The following is a 27,333-nucleotide window of genomic DNA, read 5'->3' on the forward strand; positions in this document are numbered from 1 at the left end:
CCTGTCCTCTAGCTTGGGTATTGGTTCCCACTAGTAATTGGAATGACGTTGTGGACTCTCCATGACATATGAAAGAAAACAAAATGTATGCTTTCCTGATAAATTTATTTATTTCCCGCCCACTTTTTAAATTATAATTCAGCAGTTTTTTTGAATAAACATCAGGCAACTCTATACCCTTGTATTTCTTCTTTTTCAATTTTCCTTTGGCCGAATGACTGTGGATTATGGGTAAGGGAAGTTACACTTAACAGCTTTGCTGGGGTGCTCTTTGCCTCCTCCTGCTGGCCCGGAGTTAAATATCCCATTAGTAACTGAAATGACGTTGTGGACTCTCCATGCCCGGAAAGAAATTTATACGGTAAGCATAAATTTTGTTTTTCCTTATTCTTTATGAAGTGTAATTCTTATGATGTCATCAATATATCTCACGTAATCTTTATTTTCCTTACAATACCTGCCCCTACCACCTCTTCGGACTGTCTATCACCTGAATTAACCACCCTTTCTGAAAACAAGTATATTGAAAAATGACACAAACATACTACCCTTTGTCTACAATATATATTTCATTAGACGCTAGACATCCCATTTGAGCTTTAAGTTAATAAACTGACTAATGCTTCATAGGAAGCTTTTAATAAATTACCCCATCAAGAGATATAATCTGACTGGTTTCAGGTCACGTGTATTTCAGTCTATTATCGAACAGTCCAATAACACCCTAAAACATACTTTCCAGACACAATAGTCCAGTTATGATCAAAGAACTGCAATCTACAGAATAATAGAATGATGTTTAATACATATAATCAAACACTTCACATTACATAGTTTAATATACTTTCAGTATTGATTTTGTCCCATTTTCCTGTAATTTAAAGGGACAGTCAAGTAAAAAAACAACTTTCATCTTTCCAATTTACTTTTATCACCAATTTTGCTTTGTTCTCTTGGTATTCTTAGTTGAAAGCTAAACATAGGATGTTCATATGCTAATTTCTTAGACCTTGAATGCCGCCTCTAATCTGAAAGCATTTTGACAGTTTTTCACCACCAAGAGGGCATTCGTTCATGTGTTTTACATAGATAAAATTAAGCTCATGCACGTGAATTTACCGAGGAGTGAGCAATGATTGGCTAAAATGCAAGTCTGTCAAAAGAACTGAAATAAGGGGGCAGTCTGCAGAGGCTTAGATACAAGGTAATTACAGAGGTAAAATATGTATTATTATAACTGTGTTGGTTATGCAAAACTGGGGAATGGGTAATTAAGGGATTATCTATATTTTTAAACAACAAAAATGTTGGTGTTGACTGTCCCTTTAACTCTGAAAAATGTGCATTTTCCAATTTTCCGGAGATTCTATAAACTAATGGTCACTACCGTGTTATAACTTGATATAAATGTTATAACCTGAGCAGAAGACATTAGGCAAGGAAAACTTAAGTTTTAACATATCAGCGACCATTACTTAAGAAACTAAAATGTTATACTTGTTTCCTCAATATAGAAACAACTAATATAATTATAAAAACCTACACCATTCTCAGGATAATTTTTGCTTAAAATTCATCATTATTGCTAGCATTTATTAACCGTTTATTGTCAATTTAACTCCATATCTGGATATTTTATAATACCAATCTAGAGAATATTATTATCTCTCTCATCAATATATATTTATAGAATAGTAAATGGTGTTTGAGCTACTTTTACCCAGATATATTTAATATTTAGAGATACTTACTTTCTTTGAAATATCCCATTATTTGTTTTCTTTGATCACCTTATTTATTTTTGCCCAGTTTCCAAACATTTGCTAAAATTTAGCTTTTTCTACATCCCCTGAGAGGTTGGGGTGCATCCTACAGAAGCCAAGATTTAAAACCCTGCAAAACGCTACAGAGTGGTTGTTTGATCAGTGCAGGATCATAATTAGCCACAGGAAAGTAGACAAAAACAAAGGAATAGTCTAGTCGAAATTTAACTATCATGATTCAAATAGGGCATGCAATTTTAAACAACGTTCTAATTTATTTTTATCATCAAATTTGCGTTCTCTTGGTATTCTTTGTTGAAAGCTAAACCTAGGAAGGCTCATGTGCAAATTTCTAAGCCCTTGAAGGCCACCTCTTATCTCAGTGCATTTTGACAGTTTTTCAGTTAAACAGCACTAGTTCATGTGTGTCATATAGATAACAATGTGCTCAGTGGCATTATTTATAAGTCAGCAATGATTGGCTAAAATGTAGGTCTGTCAAAAGAACTAAGATAAGGGGGACGTCTGCAGAAACTTAGATAAAAGATAATCAAAGAGGTAAAAAAATAAAAATAAAAAAAAAATATTTATATAACAGTGTTGGTTATGCAAAACTGGGGAATGGTTAATAAAAACGTTATCTATGTTTTCAAACAATAACAATTCCTGAGTAGACCATCCTTTTAAGACGATTTTTAAAATAACGACAATGTTAAAGTGACAGATTTAAAACATGTATATTGTATATACTAAGCATACAAAATAAGTTGCCTACATGTCTCTGAGTTTTACTTCTAACACAGTGATTGTGGTATGAACAATAATATCAAGATAAACTTACAAACTCATCTGCCCGAATTCATCCTCCAGAGTAATCAAAACATCAGAAAGTTCTTGGTAAGAATTTGTAGATGTGGTGTTAGGTGCCCACCTCACGTAGGTCTCTCTTCTGTCACAACACTCTAGTGGTTGGTCACTGATAACGCGCTCATTACAAAAAGCTTTATTGTGTTGCTTCATCAGCTGCAAGACATGTTGGACATTTGCTCGAACAGAATGACTCGGACTTGTAGACTTGGAAAAATATGAAATCATAGGATTTGAGTTAGTTATAAGATTTCAGCCGAAAGCAAAGTTGTCTCAAGTCTGGGGCAGCTAAATGTGACAAATGATGTTGCAAAAATTAGAGCTGCGGAATCTGTTGGCGCTCTACAAATAACCGATAATAATAATAAAAAGCAGTAACCTATTTTCTGTTGAGACAATAAAATGCAAATGCTCCATTTTTTTCAAAGGGGATTACTGGGAAACCCCTTCCCCACAATATTTTGTATAAATAGAATTATATTAGTTGTTAGATTGTTGTTATATACTGTAGGCACCCTACAACCCAATTGCTTCCATTAATCACCCCTTCAAATTGTAGCTTTCAGCCCTAGCTGCTGCAGCCCACTGAGAAATCTGGTATCTTAGTAGGCCAATCCAGCCATGATCTTAAAAGGACAAAATTAAACTTTCATGATTCAGATAGAGCATGTAATTTTAAACAACTTTCCCACTTTTATCATCAAATTAGATTTTTTTCTCTTGCTATTCTTTGTTTAAAGCTAAACCTAGGTAGGCTCATAATTTCTAAGCCCTTGAAGGCCGCATCTTATCTCAGGGCATAGTGACAGTATTTTACAGCTAGATAGTGTTAGTTCATGTGTGCCATACAGATAACTTTGTTCTTCTCTCCCGTTGAGTTACCTAGGAGTCAGCTCGGATTGGCTAAAATGCAAGTCTGTCAAAAAAACAGAAAAGGGGGCATTCTGCAGTGTCTTAGACACAAGGTAATCAGAGGTAAAAAGTATGTTAATATAACCGTGTTGGTTATGCAAAAAACTGGGGAATGGGTAATAAACATTCTGGATTAGACTGTCCATTTAAGGGATCTGATTGGGGGGAGGGAATTAAAAACATGAAACAAAAATCAGAGCACTCCAGAGGTGAAGTGCTAAAAACAATATTTATTGATGCTTTTTAAAAATGCAAGCATGCAGAAGTACATGGAAGAACCCAGACGCGTTTATCGCTGCACTTGGTGCTTAATCATAGAGTAATAAAAAGGAAATTAATGCTTACCTGATAAATTTATTTCTTCTACGATATGACAAGTCCACGGATTTCATCCTTACTTGTGGGATGTATCCTCCTGCTAACAGGAAGTGGCAAAGAGCACCACAGCAGAGCTTTATATATAGCTCCTCCCTTCCCTCCACCTCCAGTCATTCGACTGAAGTTAGGAAGAGAAAGGAAAAGCCAAAGGTGCAGAGGTGACTGAAGTTTAAAAAATATAATCTAAACCTGTCTTAAAAATAACAGGGTGGGCCGTGGACTCAACATATCGTAGAAGAAATAAATTTATCAGGTAAGCATAAATTTCCTTTTCTTCTACAATATATGATGAGTCCACAGATTTCATCCTTACTTGTGGGATACAATACCAAAGCTACAGGACACGGATGAAACGGGAGGGACAAGACAGGGACCTAAACGGAAGGCACCACTGCTTGAAGAACCTTTCTCCCAAAACCAGCCTCAGAAGAAGCAAAAGTATCAAATTTGGAAAAAGTGTGAAGAGACGACCAAGTTGCAGCCTTGCAAATCTGTTCAACAGAAGCATAGTTTTTAAATGCCCATGAGGAAGCCACAGCCCTTGTAGAATGAGCCGTAATTCGTTCAGGAGGCTGCTGTCCAGCAGTCTCATATGCTAGACGGAGATACTCTTCAGCCAAAAAGAGAGGTAGCCTACGCTTTCTGACCCCTACGCTTTCCAGAAAAAACAATGAATAATGAAGATGATTGACAAAAATCCTTAGTCGCCTGCAAGTAAAACTTCAGGGCACGGACCACATCCAAGTTATGCAACATACGCTCCTTCTTAGAAGAAGGGTTAGGACATAATGAAGGAACAACAATTTCCTGATTAATATTCTTATTGGAAACAACCTTAGGCAGGAAACCAGGATTGGTACGTAAAACCACCTTATCAGAATGGAAAATAAGATAAGGCGAATCACATTGTAAGAGGGGGTTCCACAATGGCATCTAAACACATAGAACAAGGAGTTTCCTCAAGTTCAGACATGTTAAACAGACTAGCAATAGCAACAATAGTCGTTTTAAACCTTATTTATGGACTAATTTATGGGAAAAAAAATGTACTGTGCCTTTAAATAATAAAAGCGCAACAATTTTTCTGTATCTCACAAAAAAAAAACGATTTTTTAGCAATAAAAACTATAATAAGAAGCTAAAATTAGCTAATTAATATTGCACAATTTGGTAGAAAATGCTAAGTCATTTTATATCATCTTGATTTGATATAACCAAGTTTGAAACCAAATCAGCCCCTGCACCTCGCCACAGGTCTGCTGTGGCGCCTACCTGCCCCCGGGGTACTCAAGTCTGTGCCAATAACGATCCGTTGATTGAAAAAGTAACTTGGGCCCCACCGGAGCTCGGGCTTTGCTGCCTTATAGTGAAGAGAAAACTGCGCGCCTGAGCGTGCGAAATAGGCCCCGCCCACCATGGGCGTCGCATTAACCGTTCCCATAACCGCATGGGAAGAAGATTTAGTGAAGCCATGTGGTCCCCTAATGTATAGCCAAAGCGACTACCTAAACAGCCATCTTTCTAGGCCAAGTATTAAAAAAAAAATTACAACAGTCTCAACAGCATCTCCCAGTGTCTAGCCCATATTGACTCACATATAACATATAGTATTCAATATAAAAACCGGTAATTCCAGTACCACCATAAAGCATATAGGTCTACTGCTTACCCCTTCCCCGGTAGGGAAAAATGTCAGCCAGTTCTGATATAACAAGTCTCCCCAGAAGTAAAGGACTGAACATACCTCAATGCTGCTTGTAGCATGACACCGTTCTCCACACTGAAGATTTTTCTTGCACTACCTTCAGAAGCTCTGTGGGAACCAGAATGGATCTTAGATAACGTTTGCTAAGATCATCAACATCAGGTCAGAAAATTAATGTCTCCATTCCTCTATGGAATTCCAGACTGACGATTTCACCCTGAGGAAAAACAGAATTTATGTTTACCTGATAAATTTCTTTCTCCAACGGTGTGTCCGGTCCACGGCGTCATCCTTACTTGTGGGATATTCTCTTCCCCAACAGGAAATGGCAAAGAGCCCAGCAAAGCTGGTCACATGATCCCTCCTAGGCTCCGCCTACCCCAGTCATTCGACCGACGTTAAGGAGGAATAATAGCATAGGAGAAACCATATGGTACCGTGGTGACTGTAGTTAAAGAAAATAAATTATCAGACCTGATTAAAAAACCAGGGCGGGCCGTGGACCGGACACACCGTTGGAGAAAGAAATTTATCAGGTAAACATAAATTCTGTTTTCTCCAACATAGGTGTGTCCGGTCCACGGCGTCATCCTTACTTGTGGGAACCAATACCAAAGCTTTAGGACACGGATGAAGGGAGGGAGCAAATCAGGTCACCTAAATGGAAGGCACCACGGCTTGCAAAACCTTTCTCCCAAAAATAGCCTCAGAAGAAGCAAAAGTATCAAACTTGTAAAATTTGGTAAAAGTGTGCAGTGAAGACCAAGTCGCTGCCCTACATATCTGATCAACAGAAGCCTCGTTCTTGAAGGCCCATGTGGAAGCCACAGCCCTAGTGGAATGAGCTGTGATTCTTTCGGGAGGCTGCCGTCCGGCAGTCTCGTAAGCCAATCTGATGATGCTTTTAATCCAAAAAGAGAGAGAGGTAGAAGTTGCTTTTTGACCTCTCCTTTTACCTGAATAAACAACAAACAGGGAAGATGTTTGTCTAAAATCCTTTGTAGCATCTAAATAGAATTTTAGAGCGCGAACAACATCCAAATTGTGCAACAAGCGTTCCTTCTTTGAAACTGGTTTCGGACACAGAGAAGGTACGATAATCTCCTGGTTAATGTTTTTGTTAGAAACAACTTTTGGAAGAAAACCAGGTTTAGTACGTAAAACCACCTTATCTGCATGGAACACCAGATAAGGAGGAGAACACTGCAGAGCAGATAATTCTGAAACTCTTCTAGCAGAAGAAATTGCAACTAAAAACAAAACTTTCCAAGATAATAACTTAATATCAACGGAATGTAAGGGTTCAAACGGAACCCCCTGGAGAACTGAAAGAACTAGATTGAGACTCCAAGGAGGAGTCAAAGGTTTGTAAACAGGCTTGATTCTAACCAGAGCCTGAACAAAGGCTTGAACATCTGGCACAGCTGCCAGTTTTTTGTGAAGTAACACCGACAAGGCAGAAATCTGTCCCTTCAGGGAACTTGCCGATAATCCTTTTTCCAATCCTTCTTGAAGGAAGGATAGAATCCTAGGAATCTTAACCTTGTCCCAAGGGAATCCTTTAGATTCACACCAACAGATATATTTTTTCCAAATTTTGTGGTAAATCTTTCTAGTTACAGGCTTTCTGGCCTGAACAAGAGTATCGATAACAGAATCTGAGAAACCTCGCTTCGATAAAATCAAGCGTTCAATCTCCAAGCAGTCAGCTGGAGTGAAACCAGATTCGGATGTTCGAACGGACCCTGAACAAGAAGGTCTCGTCTCAAAGGTAGCTTCCAAGGTGGAGCCGATGACATATTCACCAGATCTGCATACCAAGTCCTGCGTGGCCACGCAGGAGCTATCAAGATCACCGACGCCCTCTCCTGATTGATCCTGGCTACCAGCCTGGGGATGAGAGGAAACGGCGGGAACACATAAGCTAGTTTGAAGGTCCAAGGTGCTACTAGTGCATCCACTAGAGCCGCCTTGGGATCCCTGGATCTGGACCCGTAGCAAGGAACTTTGAAGTTCTGACGAGAGGCCATCAGATCCATGTCTGGAATGCCCCAAAGTTGAGTGACTTGGGCAAAGATTTCCGGATGGAGTTCCCACTCCCCCGGATGCAATATCTGACGACTCAGAAAATCCGCTTCCCAATTTTCCACTCCCGGGATGTGGATAGCAGACAGGTGGCAGGAGTGAGACTCCGCCCATAGAATAATCTTGGTCACTTCTTCCATCGCTAGGGAACTCCTTGTTCCCCCCTGATGGTTGATGTACGCAACAGTCGTCATGTTGTCTGATTGAAACCGTATGAACGTGGTCCTCGCTAGCTGAGGCCAAGCCTTGAGAGCATTGAATATCGCTCTCAGTTCCAGAATATTTATCGGTAGAAGAGATTCTTCCCGAGACCAAAGACCCTGAGCTTTCAGGGATCCCCAGACCGCGCCCCAGCCCATCAGACTGGCGTCGGTCGTGACAATGACCCACTCTGGTCTGTGGAATGTCATCCCTCGTGACAGGTTGTCCAGGGACAGCCACCAACGGAGTGAGTCTCTGGTCCTCTGATTTACTTGTATCTTTGGAGACAAGTCTGTATAGTCCCCATTCCACTGACTGAGCATGCACAGTTGTAATGGTCTTAGATGAATGCGCGCAAAAGGAACTATGTCCATTGTCGCTACCATCAACCCGATCACTTCCATGCACTGAGCTACGGAAGGAAGAGGAACGGAATGAAGTATTCGACAAGAGTCCAGAAGCTTTGTCTTTCTGGCCTCTGTTAGAAAAATCCTCATTTCTGAGGAGTCTATAATTGTTCCCAAGAAGGGAACCCTTGTTGACGGGGATAGAGAACTCTTTTCCACGTTCACTTTCCAGCCGTGCGATCTGAGAAAGGCCAGGACGATGTCCGTGTGAGCCTTTGCTCGAGGGAGGGACGACGCTTGAATCAGAATGTCGTCCAGGTAAGGTACAACTGCAATGCCCCTTGGTCTTAGCACAGCTAGAAGGGACCCTAGTACCTTTGTGAAAATCCTTGGAGCAGTGGCTAATCCGAAAGGAAGCGCCACGAACTGGTAATGTTTGTCCAGGAATGCAAACCTTAGGAACCGATGATGTTCCTTGTGGATAGGAATATGTAGATACGCATCCTTTAAATCCACCGTGGTCATGAATTGACCTTCCTGGATGGAAGGAAGGATAGTTCGAATGGTTTCCATCTTGAAAGATGGGACCTTGAGAAATTTGTTTAAGATCTTGAGATCTAGGATTGGTCTGAACGTTCCCTCTTTTTTGGGAACTATGAACAGATTGGAGTAGAACCCCATCCCTTGTTCTCTCAATGGAACAGGATGAATCACTCCCATTTTTAACAGGTCTTCTACACAATGTAAGAACGCCTGTTTTTTTATGTGGTCTGAAGACAACTGAGACCTGTGGAACCTTCCCCTTGGGGGAAGTCCCTTGAATTCCAGAAGATAACCCTGGGAGACTATTTCTAGCGCCCAAGGATCCAGAACATCTCTTGCCCAAGCCTGAGCGAAGAGAGAGAGTCTGCCCCCCACCAGATCCGGTCCCGGATCGGGGGCCGATATTTCATGCTGTCTTGATAGCAGTGGCAGGTTTCTTTGCCTGCTTTCCCTTGTTCCAGCCTTGCATTGGTCTCCAAGCTGGCTTGGCCTGAGAAGTATTACCCTCTTGCTTAGAGGACGTAGCACCTTGGGCTGGTCCGTTTTTACGAAAGGGACGAAAATTAGGTCTATTTTTTGCCTTGAAAGGCCGATCCTGAGGAAGGGCATGGCCCTTACCCCCAGTGATATCAGAGATAATCTCTTTCAAGTCAGGACCAAACAGCGTTTTCCCCTTGAAAGGAATGTTTAGTAGCTTGTTCTTGGAAGACGCATCAGCCGACCAAGATTTCAACCAAAGCGCTCTGCGCGCCACAATAGCAAACCCAGAATTCTTAGCCGCTAACTTAGCCAATTGCAAAGAGGCGTCTAGAGTGAAAGAATTAGCCAATTTGAGAGCATTGACTCTGTCCATAATCTCCTCATAAGGAGGAGAGTCACTATCGAGCACCTTAATCAGTTCATCAAACCAGAAGTATGCGGCTGTAGTGACAGGGACAATGCATGAAATGGGTTGTAGAAGGTAACCCTGCTGAACAAACATCTTTTTAAGCAAACCTTCTAATTTTTTATCCATAGGATCTTTGAAAGCACAACTATCCTCTATGGGAATAGTGGTGCGTTTGTTTAAAGTAGAAACCGCTCCCTCGACCTTGGGGACTGACTGCCATAAGTCCTTTCTGGGGTCGACCATAGGAAACAATTTTATAAATATGGGGGGAGGGACGAAAGGAATACCGGGCCTTTCCCATTCTTTATTAACAATGTCCGCCACCCGCTTGGGTATAGGAAAAGCTTCTGGGAGCCCCGGCACCTCTAGGAACTTGTCCATTTTACATAGTTTCTCTGGGATGACCAAATTTTCACAATCATCCAGAGTGGATAATACCTCCTTAAGCAAAATGCGGAGATGTTCCAATTTAAATTTAAAAGTAATCACATCAGATTCAGCCTGCTGAGAAATGTTCCCTAAATCAGTAATTTCTCCCTCAGACAAAACCTCCCTGGCTCCCTCAGATTGGTTTAGGGGCCCTTCAGAGATATTAATATCAGCGTCGTCATGCTCTTCAGTAACTAAAACAGAGCATCCACGCTTACGCTGACAAGGGTTCATTTTGGCTAAAATGTTTTTGACAGAATTATCCATTACAGCCGTTAATTGTTGCATAGTAAGGAGTATTGGCGCGCTAGATGTACTAGGGGCCTCCTGAGTGGGCAAGACTCGTGTAGACGAAGGAGGGAATGATGCAGTACCATGCTTACTCCCCTCACTTGAGGAATCATCTTGGGCATCATTGTCATTATCACATAAATCACATTTATTTAAATGAATAGGAATTCTGGCTTCCCCACATTCAGAACACAGTCTATCTGGTAGTTCAGACATGTTAAACAGGCATAAACTTGATAAGAAAGTACAAAAAACGTTTTGAAATAAAACCGTTACTGTCACTTTAAATTTTAAACTGAACACACTTTATTACTGCAATTGCGAAAAAACATGAAGGAATTGTTCAAAATTCACCAAACTTTCACCACAGTGTCTTAAAGCCTTGAAAATATTGCACACCAATTTTGGAAGCTTTAACCCTTAAAATAACGGAACCGGAGCCGTTTTAAGCCTTAACCCCTTTACAGTCCCTGGTATCTGCTTTGCTGAGACCCAACCAAACCCAAGGGGAATACGATACCAAATGATGCCTTCAGAAGTCTTTTATCAGTATCAGAGCTCCTCTCACATGCGACTGCATGCCATGCCTCTCAAAAACAAGTGCGCAACACCGGCGCGAAAATGAGACTCTGCCTATGCTTTGGGAAAGCCCCTAAAGAATAAGGTGTCTAAAACAGTGCCTGCCGATATAATTATATCAAAATACCCAGAATAAATGATTCCTCAAGGCTAAATAAGTGTTAATATCAATCGATTTAGCCCAAAACATGTCTACAGTCTAAATAAGCCCTTGTGAAGCCCTTATTTACAATCGTAATAAACATGGCTTACCGGATCCCATAGGGAAAATGACAGCTTCCAGCATTACATCGTCTTGTTAGAATGTGTCATACCTCAAGCAGCAAAGGACTGCAAACTGTTCCCCCAACTGAAGTTAATGCTCTCAACAGTCCTGTGTGGAACAGCCATGGATTTTAGTTACGGTTGCTAAAATCATTTTCCTCATACAAACAGAATTCTTCATCTCTTTTCTGTTTCTGAGTAAATAGTACGTACCAGCACTATTTGAAAATAACAAACTCTTGATTGAATAATGAAAAACTACAGTTAAACACTAAAAAACTCTAAGCCATCTCCGTGGAGATGTTGCCTGTACAACGGCAAAGAGAATGACTGGGGTAGGCGGAGCCTAGGAGGGATCATGTGACCAGCTTTGCTGGGCTCTTTGCCATTTCCTGTTGGGGAAGAGAATATCCCACAAGTAAGGATGACGCCGTGGACCGGACACACCTATGTTGGAGAAATAGTACTCACTGGCACCATTTTAAAATAAATCTCTTGATTGAAGAATCTATAACTAACACCTCACTTTACCTCTTCCTATTACTAACACAGGCAAAGAGAATGACTGGAGGTGGGGGGAAGGGAGGAGCTGTATATGCAGCTCTGCTGTGGTACTCTTTGCCACTTCCTGTTAGGAGGAGGATAAATCCCACAAGTAAGGATGAAATCCGTGGACTCGTCATATCTTGTAGAAGAAAACCCTCTAACCCCTAGAAATCCTGAATGCACACTGTTTGAAACGCAATTGCTTCCTTTTTAAAAAGTGTGTGTCTTGGTGTGTAAAGTATAAGCGCAATTTAAAAATTAAAAACACTTTAACACTTAAAAATGGGCCATTGAAAAGACCCAATGACCCATTGTATTAAAGACTAGAAATCCCTCTTTAAAATAATAGTAATAATAATAATAATAATAATAATAATAATAGTATTAATATCCAGGTGAGCCACTAAATCTCACCACCAGATGGCGACCAAATTCACACAAACCTCTGCTATTTATTGCAGTAATGATAACTTCCTAACACCTGTATTTGTGCTAAATTTTCAAATTTGAGTAGCATATATTAAATTAAAAGGAGACTCTTATAGTAAGTAGTTTAAGCCCAAGTATAAGTTTACACATAAGATATAGAAATAAATTATCAGATTTATTTCACAGAACCGTCCTTATGTCATTCTAACTAGTTGGGTGGTAATACCTACCTTTCCAGCAACGAAAGGAACATCGTCCAGACATAATCTGTAGTGAGGTTGAGTATGAGAATGACTGGGTTTCTAAAAATAGGATTACAGAACAGATATGCATTATAAAACACAATACAGTCATACAATTAAACTTTCATAATGATACACATGAAATAGTTAAAGTATGCCTGGTGGGAGGGGTATAGCGTAATAAACAGTGTGTATATATATATATATATATACACACATACATTATATATATATATATATATATATATATATATATATATATATATACACACACACACACACACACACACACACACATATACATTACACACACACACACACACACACATATACATTACACACACACACACACACACACACATATACATTACACACACACACATACATACATACATACATACATACACACACTTCTACCTGCATAAAAGTAAACCTTCACATATTGTACACAAAACGATTTGCATTTTATACATAATCTTTAAAGGGCAAAATTACGTTAAAGGAACATGACACCCAACATTCAGATCTTTCTAATTTCTTTAATTTCACTTCCTTTTCTTCGTATCCTTTATTGAAGGAGCAGTAATGCACTACTGGTAGTTAGCTGAACAAATCCGTAAGCCAATGACAAGAGGCATATATGTGCATCAACCAATCAGTAACTAGTTCCCAGCTACTGAACATACCTAGGTATTCTTTTCAACAAAGTATACCAAGAGTACAAAGCAAATTAGATAGAAGTAAATTAGAAAGTTCTTTAAAATGGTATGCTCTAGCTAAATCATGAAAAACAAAAAGTGTTTTATGTGCCTTTAACTATTTTGTCCCCTTTTCCTGTAATTTTTTTTAAAAAAAGTTATATTTTAGTCTAGGGCACTAACATCACATAACAGACTTCTATGGGGGCACGCTAAAAAACCTCATGACAGTTCAAGCGCTAATGATAATGCCGACAGCCTGATCGGAACCCTTAGCTCAACTTGTGTTCTGGCATTCCTCAAGCATAGACATGGTAAATGTGGAGCAGCTAAAACGTAACCTTTATTGAAGAATAGCTCTTACATTTAGAACTCAAAAGTGGCAGATTTTGCTCCATATGGTGTTTGTATATACAGCCAACTTTGGGTTTTAATGAAAATAAGTATTCTATATGGTTACTTTTAGCTGCTTCCGGTTTACAATGTTTATGCACGCTTCACTCCTCATCATATGTAGATATAAATAGCCCTTGTAGTGTTAGCATGCGTAACACAGAACATGCTTCAATTTGGGAGACTACCCTCAATGACATCAAAAATCTCATGCACAGTAGTTTTAAACAGCACCAGCCGATGCGGTCTATCAATGAGGGTGACGTAGGCAATAACTTCCCAGCCTCTCAATGCACATGCGCAGGGTTAGCGCACAGTCATGATTGTCCTACCTAGGTAGCCCACTGTGCTAGGATCAGGAAAGGATTCCCATGGTGGGTTTGGAAATTGATTGATTTTACACATAAAATTGAAGCAAAAGCATAACAAACATGTAATAGAAGGTAATGGTCCAGTTTTTATACTTTACTCATACTTAATAATGTTAAAAAAATAAAAATAAAGGTTCCATATCCCTCTAATGATAATTATAACTAATTCTCTATTTCTATAAAATATTCATGTGTTGTGCAAACTATCAAGCAATAACGTATCTCCAGGTCTACAAGAAGTTTAAAAGTTTTAACAGTATTTTGTGCAGCACTTAAAGGGACACTACACCCCCAAAAAATCTGTCATGATTCAGATAGAGAATACAATTTTAAACAACATTCCAATTTACTTCTATGATATATTTTGCTTCATTTTTTAGATATCCTTTGTTGAAGGAATAGCAATGCACATGGGTGAGCCAATTACATGAGGCATCTATGTGCAGCAACCAATCAGCAGCTACTGAGCATATCTAGATATGGAAAAAAAGAAAATAAATAGTAATATAACATTTATTAATTATTTGTGCCATTAATGAAACCTGAAAAAAAAATGAATAGATTAAAACATTTACCTTGTCTAAAGGTGGAGTCTTCCTATTTGCTCCAATTTCTTTTTTAGGAGGTGTTAAAGAATGGAGTAAAATTCTGTTGGTTTCCAAGCTAGTTTGAAGCTTTAAAAATAAAAACACAATATATGAGCCTTTCACACCAAATCAATTTGCTAAACTTGTGTGATTATTAGTGATATTTTCTTTTAGCAGCCTAAAACTTAACTGCTCAATACTGAATAAATACTGAACAATATTCAGTATTGATTCATTATCCATTTGTCTAATTGTAGGTTCTAAACCAATTGATTTAAGGAATACATCAAATACCTGTAGATAGCTCTTTGAATGATATAGCTAAAAACATTCTAATCAATCAGAAAACCAATTAAGAAATTCTTTATGATAGTTAATGGAATACACTTAGACAGACTCAATGCAATTTTGGTTTATGCAATTTTAGACAAAGTCATTTTCTTTCCAGAAAGACTTAGGCACACTTAAAATTCCTTTTTTGTTTATCAAAATGCAAATTTAAACCGTAACATTCTTAAAGTACACAGGAAAAAAAAAATTGAAATTAAAACAATAAAAACAGAAATGACCATATCTTGGCATATAACCTGGACAATACTTACAAAGTGGGGCATGGACAGGAAACAAATTACACCCCCTTTACCTAGATCCTCACTGCCTATCTTCCCTACCCCATTCTTAGCTTGTCCATCATAGGATGGCAGAACAGGGGTGGGACTCTGGTAAGTATTGTCTAGGAGGTTATAGGCAAAGTAAGAAATGTCTGCTTTTATTGTTATAATTGCTAATTATCTTGGCCTAACCTATGCCAATACTTACTAGGTGAGAGACAAACACAAAGCAGTGAATTAATAGGATGGGAAAAGATTTCTGAAGCTAGACGCCATTTTAATATCCATAATATTAAGAAGCTCGCAAGAGGCTTCTTTAGGAAATACAATTTTTCTGGATAGGAATGTAGTGGGTGCATCTACTTTAAGAGGGACAACCCAGAATCCTGTAACAAACGTAGGTAGAGGATATGCTCTATAAATGCGATCAGGCATGTTTAAAAGTTTTTCAGACTTATCCAACTCAGATCAAAATATTAGTAAAATACTATCAGGCACTGGGAACTCCAAAGAAACTGAGATCTTAGCATAATACCAGTTAGAGAAAGTGGCTGGCTGTCAAGTACTGCAAATAAACTCTGAAGCATCAAATCCATTGTCAGAAACTTCACCATTTTGAGAAGAAAAATCAACAACGTCAGGACAACTTATAGGTGAAAAAGTATCGCCAAACACTTGGTCAACATATATTAAACAGTTTCTGCAACCCTGGGTAAACGGTACACACAAAATGCTTGTCTGAAGCATGCCCCAGAGTCCTACCACCACTTTTATACCTACCAAGCTCAGTAAGCAAGGAATATGTAAGCAGCTTGGTAGGTATAAAAGCTCTAAGCAGCTTTCACCTAACTTACCAAGAAAACCCAGAGAGACCTAACCCTCTCCATCCTATGACGGATAGAACTAGGAATGGGGTAGGGAAGAAAGGCAATACGGATATAAGTAAAGAGGGCATGGTTTGTTTCCTAATCATGCCCCAAACAGGGAGGGATCATACCGGGTGAGTATTGGCTTACATTAGGCCAAGATAATGTTTAATGTTCAACATTATTTTAAAATATGAATATAAAATTGCACAAAAAAATTTAAGTACTCAGAATTTGATTGGTATTTGCAAAAAAAAAAAAAAAAATATAATAATAAAAATTATATATATATATATATATATATATATATATATATATATATATATATATATATATATATATATATATATATATATATATATATATATATCTCAATATCAGACCCAATTGCTCCATCACATTCGCTCTCCCTTGAGAGATTCACTATTCCACTATTCCAGAGAGCATGATTACTTTATATGGGAAGCAGCTCAGGACTTAAAGGGGCAGTCTAGTCAAATTAAACTTTCATGATTCAGATAGGGCATGTAATTTTAAACAACTTTCCAATTTACTTCTATTATCTAATTTGCTCAATTCTTTAGATATCCTTTGTTGAAGAAATAGCAATGCACATGTGTGAGCCAATCACACAAGGCCTCTATGTGCAGCAACCAATCAGCAGCTACTGAGCATATCTAGATATGCTTTTCAGCAAGTGATATCAAGAGAATGAAGCAAATGAGATAATAGAAGTAAATTAGAAAGTTGTTTAAAATGACAAGCTCTTTCTAAATCGCGAAAGAAAAAAATTTGGGTTTCATGTCCCTTTAAGAGAATTGAGCGAGGTCTGCCCATGTCGGGGGCAGTATAATATTTCACTCCATGTCAGTAAAGAGAGACAGGGTATTTTAAGGTAAAAAGCCAAAGCAAACTGGATTGTAATTTAGTTGTGTTTCATCTCAAACTGGATTTATATAAAAATCACTTTTTCAGATTATAAATTTAGAGTGCACCAAATATATCCTCCACCAAGTTATTTAATGCTTTTTATTAAGCATGGAATTACACAAAGCTCTGGGTGCAGATGTGTATAGGTTTGGTCATTTGAAAAAAAAAAGCTCACCTGAGCAGCTTTTTCTTGCATCAATTTGCGCTGATGTTCCTCTTCTTTAAGCTTGTATTCTATTTCACGGATTTTTTTCTGATATAAAGAAAGATTATAATTTATATATAAATAATAAATAGCTAACATCATGCAAACGTGAATAAGCTACATAAAAGTATATTAATATGTTTAAGATCTAGTTCAATGGACCATTCAATGTTAAACCTTGTTTTTCAGGTGCTTACTGGAATAAAGGGATACTAAAAAGTTAAAAATTAAAACATTTAAGATTCATATAGAGTATGCTTTTTAAAAAACAAACAAACAAAAAACACTTCCATTATCAAAAATGTGCACTTTTTTTATATAATTACATTGAGGCCCCAGCTCCTACTGAGCATGTGCAAGAATTCACAGTATAAACATGCATTCTGATTGACTGATATCTGTCACAGGAAATGGAAATTTGTCAGATACTGGTAGTCCTGTTTTGAAGGCTACAAAATTAACTGAATCATCTATACACTACACAGTGATTTATGAACATGCACAGGCTCATTAACAGCTAGTAACAAAATCACCACAATCAAAGATGATATGATATGTAACTTGTTTGGGCAATTTGTAGCATACCTAGGGAACATAATTTGACTTAGACTCTTTAGGGAGTGTGGGACCAGCACATATATTACAGCAAAGATGTATTTTAAAACATAAACAAGCAAACAAATTGCGACATTATTTAATTTTCGTTCATTAATTTATTTATTTATGGATAAAATTTTGTTTAATTTCTCTTTAAATATAGAAACTTACGGCTAGATTTGGAGTTTTGTCGGTAACGACCCGAAAAACTAACGCCGGCTTTTTTCTGGCCGCACCATAAAAATAACTCTGGTATTGAGAGTCCACATAAAGGCTGCGTTAGGCTCCAAAAAAGGAGCGTAGAGCATTTTTAACGCAGCTTCAACCCTCGATACCAGAGTTGCTTACGCAAGCGGCCAGCCTCAAAAACGTGCTCGTGCACGATTCTCCCATAGGAAACAATGGGGCTGTTTGAGCTGAAAAAAAACCTAACACCTGCAAAAAAGCCGCGTTCAGCTCCTAACGCAGCCCCATTGTTTGCTATGCGGAAACACTTCCTACGTCTGCACCTAACACCCTAACATGTACCCCGAGTCTAAACACCCCTAACCTTACACTTATTAACCCCTAATCTGCCGCCTCCGCTATCGCTGACCCCTGCATATTATTATTAACCCCTAACCTGCGCTCCGTAAACCGCCGCTACTTACATTATCCCTATGTACCCCTAATCTGCTGCCCTAACATCGCCGACCCCTATATTATATTTATTAACCCCTAATCTGTCCCCCACAACGTCGCCTCCACTTATTAACCCCTAATCTGCCGACCGGACCTGAGCGCTACTATAATAAAGTTATTAACCCCTAATCCGCCTCACTAACCCTATAAAAAATAGTATTAACCCCTAATCTGCCCTCCCTAACATCGCCGACACCGAACTTCAATTATTAACCCCTAATCTGCCGACTGGAGCTCACCGCTATTCTAATAAATGTATTAACCCCTAAAGCTAAGTCTAACCCTAACACTAACACCCCCCTAAATTAAATATAATTTACATCTAACGAAATTAATTATCTCTTATTAAATAAATTATTCCTATTTAAAGCTAAATACTTACCTGTAAAATAAATCATAATATAGCTACAATATAAATTATAATTATATTATAGCTATTTTAGGATTAATATTTATTTTACAGGCAACTTTGTAATTATTTTAACCAGGTACAATAGCTATTAAATAGTTAAGAACTATTTAATAGCTACCTAGTTAAAATAATTACAAAATTACCTGTAAAATAAATCCTAACCTAAGTTACAATTAAACCTAACACTATACTATCATTAAATTAATTAAATACAATACCTACAATTACCTACAATTAAACCTAACACTACACTATCAATAAATAAATTAAATACAATTCCTACAAATAACTACAATGAAATAAACTAACTAAAATACAAAAAATAAAAAAGAACTAAGTTACAAAAAATAAAAAAATATTTACAAACATAAGAAAAATATTACAACAATTTTAAACTAATTACACCTACTCTAAGCCCCCTAATAAAATAACAAAGACCCCCAAAATAAAAAATGCCCTACCCTATTCTAAATTACTACAGTTCAAAGCTCTTTTACCTTACCAGCCCTGAACAGGGCCCTTTGCGGGGCATGCCCCAAAGAATTCAGCTCTTTTGCCTGTAAAAAAATAAACATACAATACCCCCCCCCCAACATTACAACCCACCACCCACATACCCCTAATCTAACCCAAACCCCCCTTAAATAAACCTAACACTAAGCCCCTGAAGATCTTCCTACCTTATCTTCACCATACCAGGTTCACCGATCCGTCCTGAAGAGCTCCTCCGATGTCCTGATCCAAGCCCAAGCGGGGGGCTGAAGAGGTCCATGATCCGGCTGAAGTCTTCATCCAAGCGGGAGCTGAAGAGGTCCATGATCCGGATGAAGTCTTCATCCAAGTGGGAGCTGAAGAGGTCCATGATCCGGATGAAGTCTTCTATCAACGGCATCTTCAATCTTCTTTCTTCCGGATCCATCTTGCAGACCTCCGACGCGGAACATCCTCTTCTCCCGACGCCTACTAGCCGAATGACGGTTCCTTTAAGGGACGTCATCCAAGATGGCGTCCCTCGAATTCCGATTGGCTGATAGAATCCTAATTAAGGTAGGAATATTCTGATTGGCTGATGGAATCAGCCAATCAGAATCAAGTTCAATCCGATTGGCTGATCCAATCAGCCAATCAGATTGAGCTCGCATTCTATTGGCTGTTCCGATCAGCCAATAGAATGCGAGCTCAATCTGATTAGCTGATTGGATCAGCCAATCGGATTGAACTTGATTCTGATTGGCTGATTCCATCAGCCAATCAGAATATTCCTACCTTAATTCCGATTGGCTGATAGAATCCTATCAGCCAATCGGAATTCGAGGGACGCCATCTTGGATGACGTCCCTTAAAGGAACCGTCATTCGGCTAGTAGGCGTCGGGAGAAGAGGATGTTCCGCGTCGGAGGTCTGCAAGATGGATCCGGAAGAAAGAAGATTGAAGATGCCGTTGATAGAAGACTTCATCCGGATCATGGACCTCTTCAGCTCCCGCTTGGATGAAGACTTCAGCCGGATCATGGACCTCTTCAGCCCCCCGCTTGGGCTTGGATCAGGACATCGGAGGAGCTCTTCAGGACGGATCGGTGAACCTGGTATGGTGGTGAAGATAAGGTAGGAAGATCTTCAGGGGCTTAGTGTTAGGTTTATTTAAGGGGGGTTTGGGTTAGATTAGGGGTATGTGGGTGGTGGGTTGTAATGTTGGGGGGGGGGGGGTATTGTATGTTTATTTTTTTACAGGCAAAAGAGCTGAATTCTTTGGGGCATGCCCCGCAAAGGGCCCTGTTCAGGGCTGGTAAGGTAAAAGAGCTTTGAACTGTAGTAATTTAGAATAGGGTAGGGCATTTTTTATTTTGGGGGTCTTTGTTATTTTATTAGGGGGCTTAGAGTAGGTGTAATTAGTTTAAAATTGTTGTAATATTTTTCTTATGTTTGTAAATATTTTTTTATTTTTTGTAACTTAGTTCTTTTTTATTTTTTGTACTTTAGTTAGTTTATTTCATTGTAGTTATTTGTAGGAATTGTATTTAATTAATTTATTGATAGTGTAGTGTTAGGTTAATTGTAGGTAATTGTAGGTAGTTTATTTAATTAATTTATTGATAGTGTAGTGTTAGGTTTAATTGTAACTTAGGTTAGGATTTATTTTACAGGTAATTTTGTAATTATTTTAACTATTTTAGCTATTAAATAGTTCTTAACTATTTAATAGCTATTGTACCTGGTTAAAATAAATACAAAGTTACCTGTAAAATAAATATTAATCCTAAAATAGCTATAATATAATTATAATTTATATTGTAGCTATATTAGGATTTATTTTACAGGTAAGTATTTAGCTTTAAATAGGAATAATTTATTTAATAAGAGTTAATTAATTTTGTTAGATTTAAATTATATTTAACTTAGGGGGGTGTTAGTGTTAGGGTTAGACTTAGTTTTAGGGGTTAATACATTTATTAGAATAGCGGTGAGCTCCAGTCGGCAGATTAGGGGTTAATGTTTGAAGTTAGGTGTTGGCGATGTTAGGGAGGGCAGATTAGGGGTTAATACTATTTATTATAGGGTTAGTGAGGCGGATTAGGGGTTAATAACTTTATAATAATAGCAGTGCGGTCCGGTCGGCAGATTAGGGGTTAATAAGTGTAGGCAGGTGAAGGCGACGTTGAGGGGGGCAGATTAGGGCTTAAATATAATATAGGGGTCGGCGGTGTTAGGGGCAGCAGATTAGGGGTACATAAGGATAACGTAGGTGGCGGTCGGCAGATTAGGGGTTAAAATTTTTTAATCGAGTGGCGGCGATGTGGGGGGACCTCGGTTTAGGGGTACATAGGTAGTTTATGGGTGTTAGTGTACTTTAGAGCACAGTAGTTAAGAGCTTTATAAACCGGCGTTAGCCCAGAAAGCTCTTAACTACTGACTTTTTTCCTGCGGCTGGAGTTTTGTCGTTAGATGTTAAACGCTCACTTCAGACACGACTCTAAATACCAGCGTTAGAAAGATCCCATTGAAAAGATAGGATACGCAATTTACGTAAGGGGATCTGCGGTATGGAAAAGTCGCGGCTGAAAAGTGAGCTGAAAAGTGAGCGTTAGAACCTATTTTGAGTGACTCCAAATACCGGAGGTAGCCTAAAACCAGCGTTAGGAGCCTCTAACGCTGGTTTTCACGGCTAACGCCAAACTCCAAATCTAGGCCTAAGTAATTTTCTTTATGTCTTAACACTGAAAACAACTACCCCATCAAAGAGAAAACAAAATTTATGCTTATCTGATGAGTCCACGGACCATCTATAATTACTATTGGGAATATCACTCCTGGTCAGCAGGAGGAGGCAAAGAGCACCACAGCAAAGCTGTTAAATATCACCTCCCTTCCCTCCAACCCCAGTCATTCGACCGAAGTAACAAGAGAGAAAGGAAGCAACAAGGTGCAGAGGTGCCTGAGGTTTACAAAACAAAAAGACTGTCTGAATCAACAGGGTGGGCCGTGGACTCATCGTGTCAAGAAATAAACAAATTTATCAGGTAAGCATAAATTTTGTTTTCTTTCTAATGACACGATGAGTCCACGGATCAGCTATAATTACTATTGGGAATCAATACCCAAGCTAGAGGACACAGATAAGGGAGGGACAAGACAGGGAACATAAACAGAAGGAACCACTGCTTGAAGAACCTTTCTCCCGAAAGAAGCCTCAGCCGAGGCCAAAGTATCAAATTTATAGAACTTTGAAAAAGTGTGTACAGAGGGCCAAGTTGCAGCCTTGCAAATCTGTTCCACAGAAGATTCATTTTGAATGCCCAGGAAGAGGAAATGAGCCATGAATTGTACTCTTCAGCCAAAAAGAAAGAGAAGTAGCCATAGCTTTCTGACCCTTGCGTTTCCCAGAGAAAACAACAAACAAAGCAGAAGACTGGCGAAAATCCTTAGTTGCCTGTAAATAGTATTTCAACGCACACACACCACAGCTAGGCTGTGCAGTAGACACTCTTTATGAGAGAAAGGATTAGGACATAAAGAAGGAACAACAATTTCTTGATTAATATTCCTTTTCGAAACCACTTTAGAAAGGAAACACAATTTAGCACGCAGAACTACCTTATCAGAATGAAAAATAAGGTAAGTGGATTCACATTGCAATGCCGAGAGTTCTGAGATTCTGCGAGCAGAAGAAATTGCAACAAGAAACAAAACTTTTCAAGATAACATCTTAACATCCAAAAAATGCATAGGTGCAAACGAAGTCTGCTGAAAAACTTTAAGAACAAGGTTAAGACTCCAGGGAGGAGTAACCAGATTAAACACAGGCATGATTCTGACCAAGGCCTGATAGAACGATTGCACGTCTGGTACATTCACCAAACGTTGTGTAACAAAATGGACAAGGCAGACATTTGACCCTTCAAAATACTTGCCGAAAAAAAACCTTCTCCAACCCTCCTGGAGAAAGGACCGAATTCTAGGAATCGGAACTCTACTCCAAGAGTAGCCTCTGGATTCACACCAATACGGATATATACGCCATATATCTTATAATACATTTTTCTAGAAACAGGCATACTCGCCTGAATCATGGTCTCAATGACCGACTCAGAAAATCCACACTAGATAAAATTAAGAATTCAATCTCCAAGCAGTCAGCTTCAGAGAAACAAGATTTGGATGAATGAAGGATCCTTGAAGTAGAAGATCTTTCCTCAGTGGAAGTCTCCCAGGTGGGAGAGATGACATCTCCACTAGGTCTGCAACCAGATCCTGCGAGGCAATGCCGGTGCAATGAGGATCACAGACGCCCTCTCCTGTTTGATTCCAGCAATGACTCGAGGAAGGAGAGCGAACGGTGGAAAAAGGTATACTAGACTGAAATTCCAAGGGACCGCCAGAGCATCTATCAGTACCGCCTGAGGATCTCTCGACCTTGACCCATACTTTGGAAGCTTGGCTTTTTGTTGAGATGCCATGAGATCCAGCTCCGGCTGTCCCTATTTGATAATCAAGCTTGAAAACACCTCCGGAAGGAGTTCTCACTCCCCCGGATGAAAAGTCTGTCTGCTCAGAAAATCCTGGAATGTGGATCGCAGATAGACAGCAGTTGTGGGTCTCTCCCACTGAATAATCTTGGCTAACTCTGTCTTGGCCAAGGAACTCTGAGTTCTTCCCTGATAGTTGATGTAAGCCACTGAAGTTATGTTGTCTGATTGGAAACAGACAAACCGGAAGAAGCTAACTGAGGCCAAGTCAGAAGAGCATTAAAGATTGCCCTCAGTTCTAGGATGTTTATGGGAAGAACAGACTTCTCCCGAGTCCATATTCCTTGAGCCTTTAGAGAGCCCCAGACTGCTCCCCATCCCAGCAGGCTGGCATCCGATGTTACAATCACCCAGGAGGGTCTGCAAAAGCAGGTTCCCTTGGAGAGATTTGTGGAGACCAATCCGCATAATCCCCGTTCCATTGCCTGAGCATGCATAACCGCAGAGGTCTGAAATGGAACCGGGCAAACGGAATGATGCCCATGGCAGCTACCGTCAGACCGATCACCTCCATACAATGAGCCACAGACGGCCGAGGAGAGGACTGAAGGGCCCGACAAGAGTAGAGGATTTTTGACCACCGTCAGAAATTCTCATTAATACGGAATCTAATATGGTTCCCAGGAACACTATGCTTGTTAAAAGAATAGCGCCTGAACCAGAATGTTGTCCAGATAAGGCGCCACTGCAATGCCCCCCAACCGGAGCACCACCAACAAGGATCCCAGGACCCTTGAAAAAATTCTGGGAGCTGTGGCAAAACCGAATGGAAGAGCCACGAACTGGAAGTGCTTGTCTAGAAAAGCGAACCTCAGAAACTTGGGATGATCCCTGTAAATAGGAACATGCAGGTATCCTTTAAATCTACTGTTGTCATGAATTGACCCTCTTGAACCAAGGGAAGAATGGAACAAATAGTTTCCATCTTGAAAGACGGTACTCTAAGGAACTTGCACCGTTCCCAAACGAGGACTGGAACTATCACTCCTGGAGAGGAAGTCCCTGAACACAGTTTTGGAATATCCTCTCATCATATCTGGATTGCAGATACTCAAGAATGAGAAATCTGCCCAGAGAGGAAACCATAGATAGGATTCCAAGAAACACGACTAAACCTTCCTTTAGTCTTATTCTCCTTACGAGTGGAAGAAAAATCCTTTTTTTACCAGCAAAGTCAGGAGACCAATATACCAGCTAAGTCCAAACAAGGACTCATCCTTGAAAGGAAAAAACAGAAGCAAGGAATTGGAGAAAACATAAAATATTGAACCTGCAACTGCAGAACAATAAAGCCTAAGCTGAACTGCAAAGCCACAGGTAGGCTTTTTGTCTGAACAAGATTTCAGCCTCAACCAGACGGACTAAAACAGTAAGGCTAATAAGGCAAGCCATTGTTCGAAAGGAATAATTAAACCTCCAGCTTCTCATCCAAGGATCCAAAAAAGAAAACCATAAGGATCGAAGATCCCTGAGATGTAGTAGAAAATTATCCCTCTACTTAAGACACTGTGCATTTAATGGGGTCATTTACAGGAAAAATCCTTGAGGGACGGGAGACAAGGTATCCCTAGCTCCTATGAGAAAAATAGCAAATAGTGTTAGCTAACGAATAAATGCCCCTAACACAAAGTCAATAGTACTTGTAATCAAGATACTACTAGTACCAAGTATATCTCTCGTAATATATAGGGGGGTGCCGACTGTCCAATGTACAAAGGAATAAACAGAAAAAAGATGACAGTCCCTCAGCACTCACAAAGTAGTTACTATAAAGGGAATCAAAGTATAGGGAATGGGGGGGAAGTCAGACAGTGGCTGTGTATTAAAACGTAACTTTTACTGTTATGTAGATAAAAAATAGTGAATGTAGCACATAAACTATGTGAAAAAAACAAAACATTTAAAACTGAGATTAAAAGATTATATACAATATGCGTGTGAGACCCCAAAAGTCATTAATCATATGGAGAAAATTAATTGGTAATCACCAAAAAAGCTCAGCCTAGACTCCAGAGGGTTAACGGATTGCAGTCACAACTATCTGAAAAGGGGATTGACCCCTGCAACAATTAAACTGCACTATGCAATATTGTAACCAGAGTGAAGGGCTGAGCGGTTTGGCGAGTAAGTGAGAAACATCCCAACCAGGAACTGACAATAGGAGGTTCAAAATTACTGAAAGAGTCTCACACACATAGAAAAATACGCCTCCCTGAGGGAGGAATTGGATAAAAGGGAGAAAGAAATCATACAAATAAAATGCAATAAGATGAAAAGGGATCTCAGAGACTTTGAAAAGGGACGAATCTTTACGTGGGATGAAAAAAATGCCCCGACGTAGACCAGTGAATAGCTTACCACCACACAAAGACAAGTCACAATCCGATTACGAATCGTCTAATGTTGAAGATAGCGATACAGAAACCAGTAATACAACAAACACTAGTTTTTTAGGCCGCAAACCAGATCAGTTGGAAACAGGGTCAAAAGAACAAGAAGGGGCAAAGTGGGGGGAATCGCACACTTCGGGACAGATCAAGGTGGGGATACACCAAAGACAACCAACAAAGGAGGAGGGACGATTGGGGCAGGAGACCGAAATGGTAGAAACTGATAAGAGATTACAAGTGATAAATTTATCTAAAAGAATTCTTACACAAGGCCACATTAATGTTTTGGCTAGAGGGCTCTCTTTTTCACCAACCCCTCATTTAGATAAATTTGAACTAATTAAGGATCTTCACTTATTTTGTCGAAAACTGGCTCTTAAAAAAATGTTTTCAACACAAAACAATGTTGCTACTGACGACTTAAGAACACTAGATATATTAGTTGAGTTGTGGAATGAGAGTGAGGGGGGCAGTTCACAAACTATTGACCCTTCCTTGGACAATAAACTTAAAATCAAATCCAAGTTCATGCCTACTATCAGCAAGATAGATAAATGATCACAAAAAAACCTAAGTAAGGAAGAGAATGAGGCTTTAATGGAAATCAGAACATGGGAGGATGTGGTGGTCAAGGCGTCCGACAAAGGGGGCAATGTAGTTATTTGGGACAAGGATGACTACATTCAGGAAGCCAATAGGCAACTTAATGATAAAAAGTGCTATAAGCGACTTTTCTCAAATCCAACTTCCCAATTCTGTATTATTTACAACAAATTAATAAATGAAGCCAAACTCAATGGAGTCATTAGCCAAGAAGAGCTTCGCTTTCTAGAAACTAAAAACCCTAAAGTTGCAACTCTGTACCTTCTCCCTAAGGTACACAAAAACAAGAACAAACCCCCAGGTAGACCGATAGTCTCAAGCATAGGCAGTCTATGCGAACAAGCCAGTAGGTTTTTAGATCTTTACTTGCGTGAAATCGTGTTATCTTTACCATCATACACTAGGGATACTATGGACATACTTGGTAAAATCAATGACATCACAGTAGATGCAGGAACCCTACTGATAACTTGTGATATTGAATCACTATACACAT

At 39.2% G+C, this 27,333-nt stretch overlaps 1 protein-coding gene across 4 annotated transcripts in view; it reads right to left on the reverse strand.

The window, feature by feature from the left end:
• CEP57 (centrosomal protein 57) overlaps positions 1-27,333 on the reverse strand; it is a 95,550-nt gene that overhangs the window by 21,831 nt on the left and 46,386 nt on the right. For 3 of the 4 annotated variants that reach the window (XM_053708598.1, XM_053708596.1, XM_053708599.1), the window contains exons 6-9: positions 17,102-17,179; positions 14,508-14,606; positions 12,459-12,530; positions 2,605-2,837 (exon numbers count right to left, since the gene is read on the reverse strand). In XM_053708598.1, coding sequence (XP_053564573.1) covers positions 2,605-2,837; positions 12,459-12,530; positions 14,508-14,606; positions 17,102-17,179 — 482 coding nt within the window. The remainder of the gene's footprint in view (positions 1-2,604; positions 2,838-12,458; positions 12,531-14,507; positions 14,607-17,101; positions 17,180-27,333) is intronic. The other variant, XM_053708597.1, reaches the window with a different exon arrangement.

The sequence above is a fragment of the Bombina bombina genome, chromosome 3, assembly GCF_027579735.1.
Source record: "Bombina bombina isolate aBomBom1 chromosome 3, aBomBom1.pri, whole genome shotgun sequence".
NCBI lineage: Eukaryota > Metazoa > Chordata > Amphibia > Anura > Bombinatoridae > Bombina > Bombina bombina.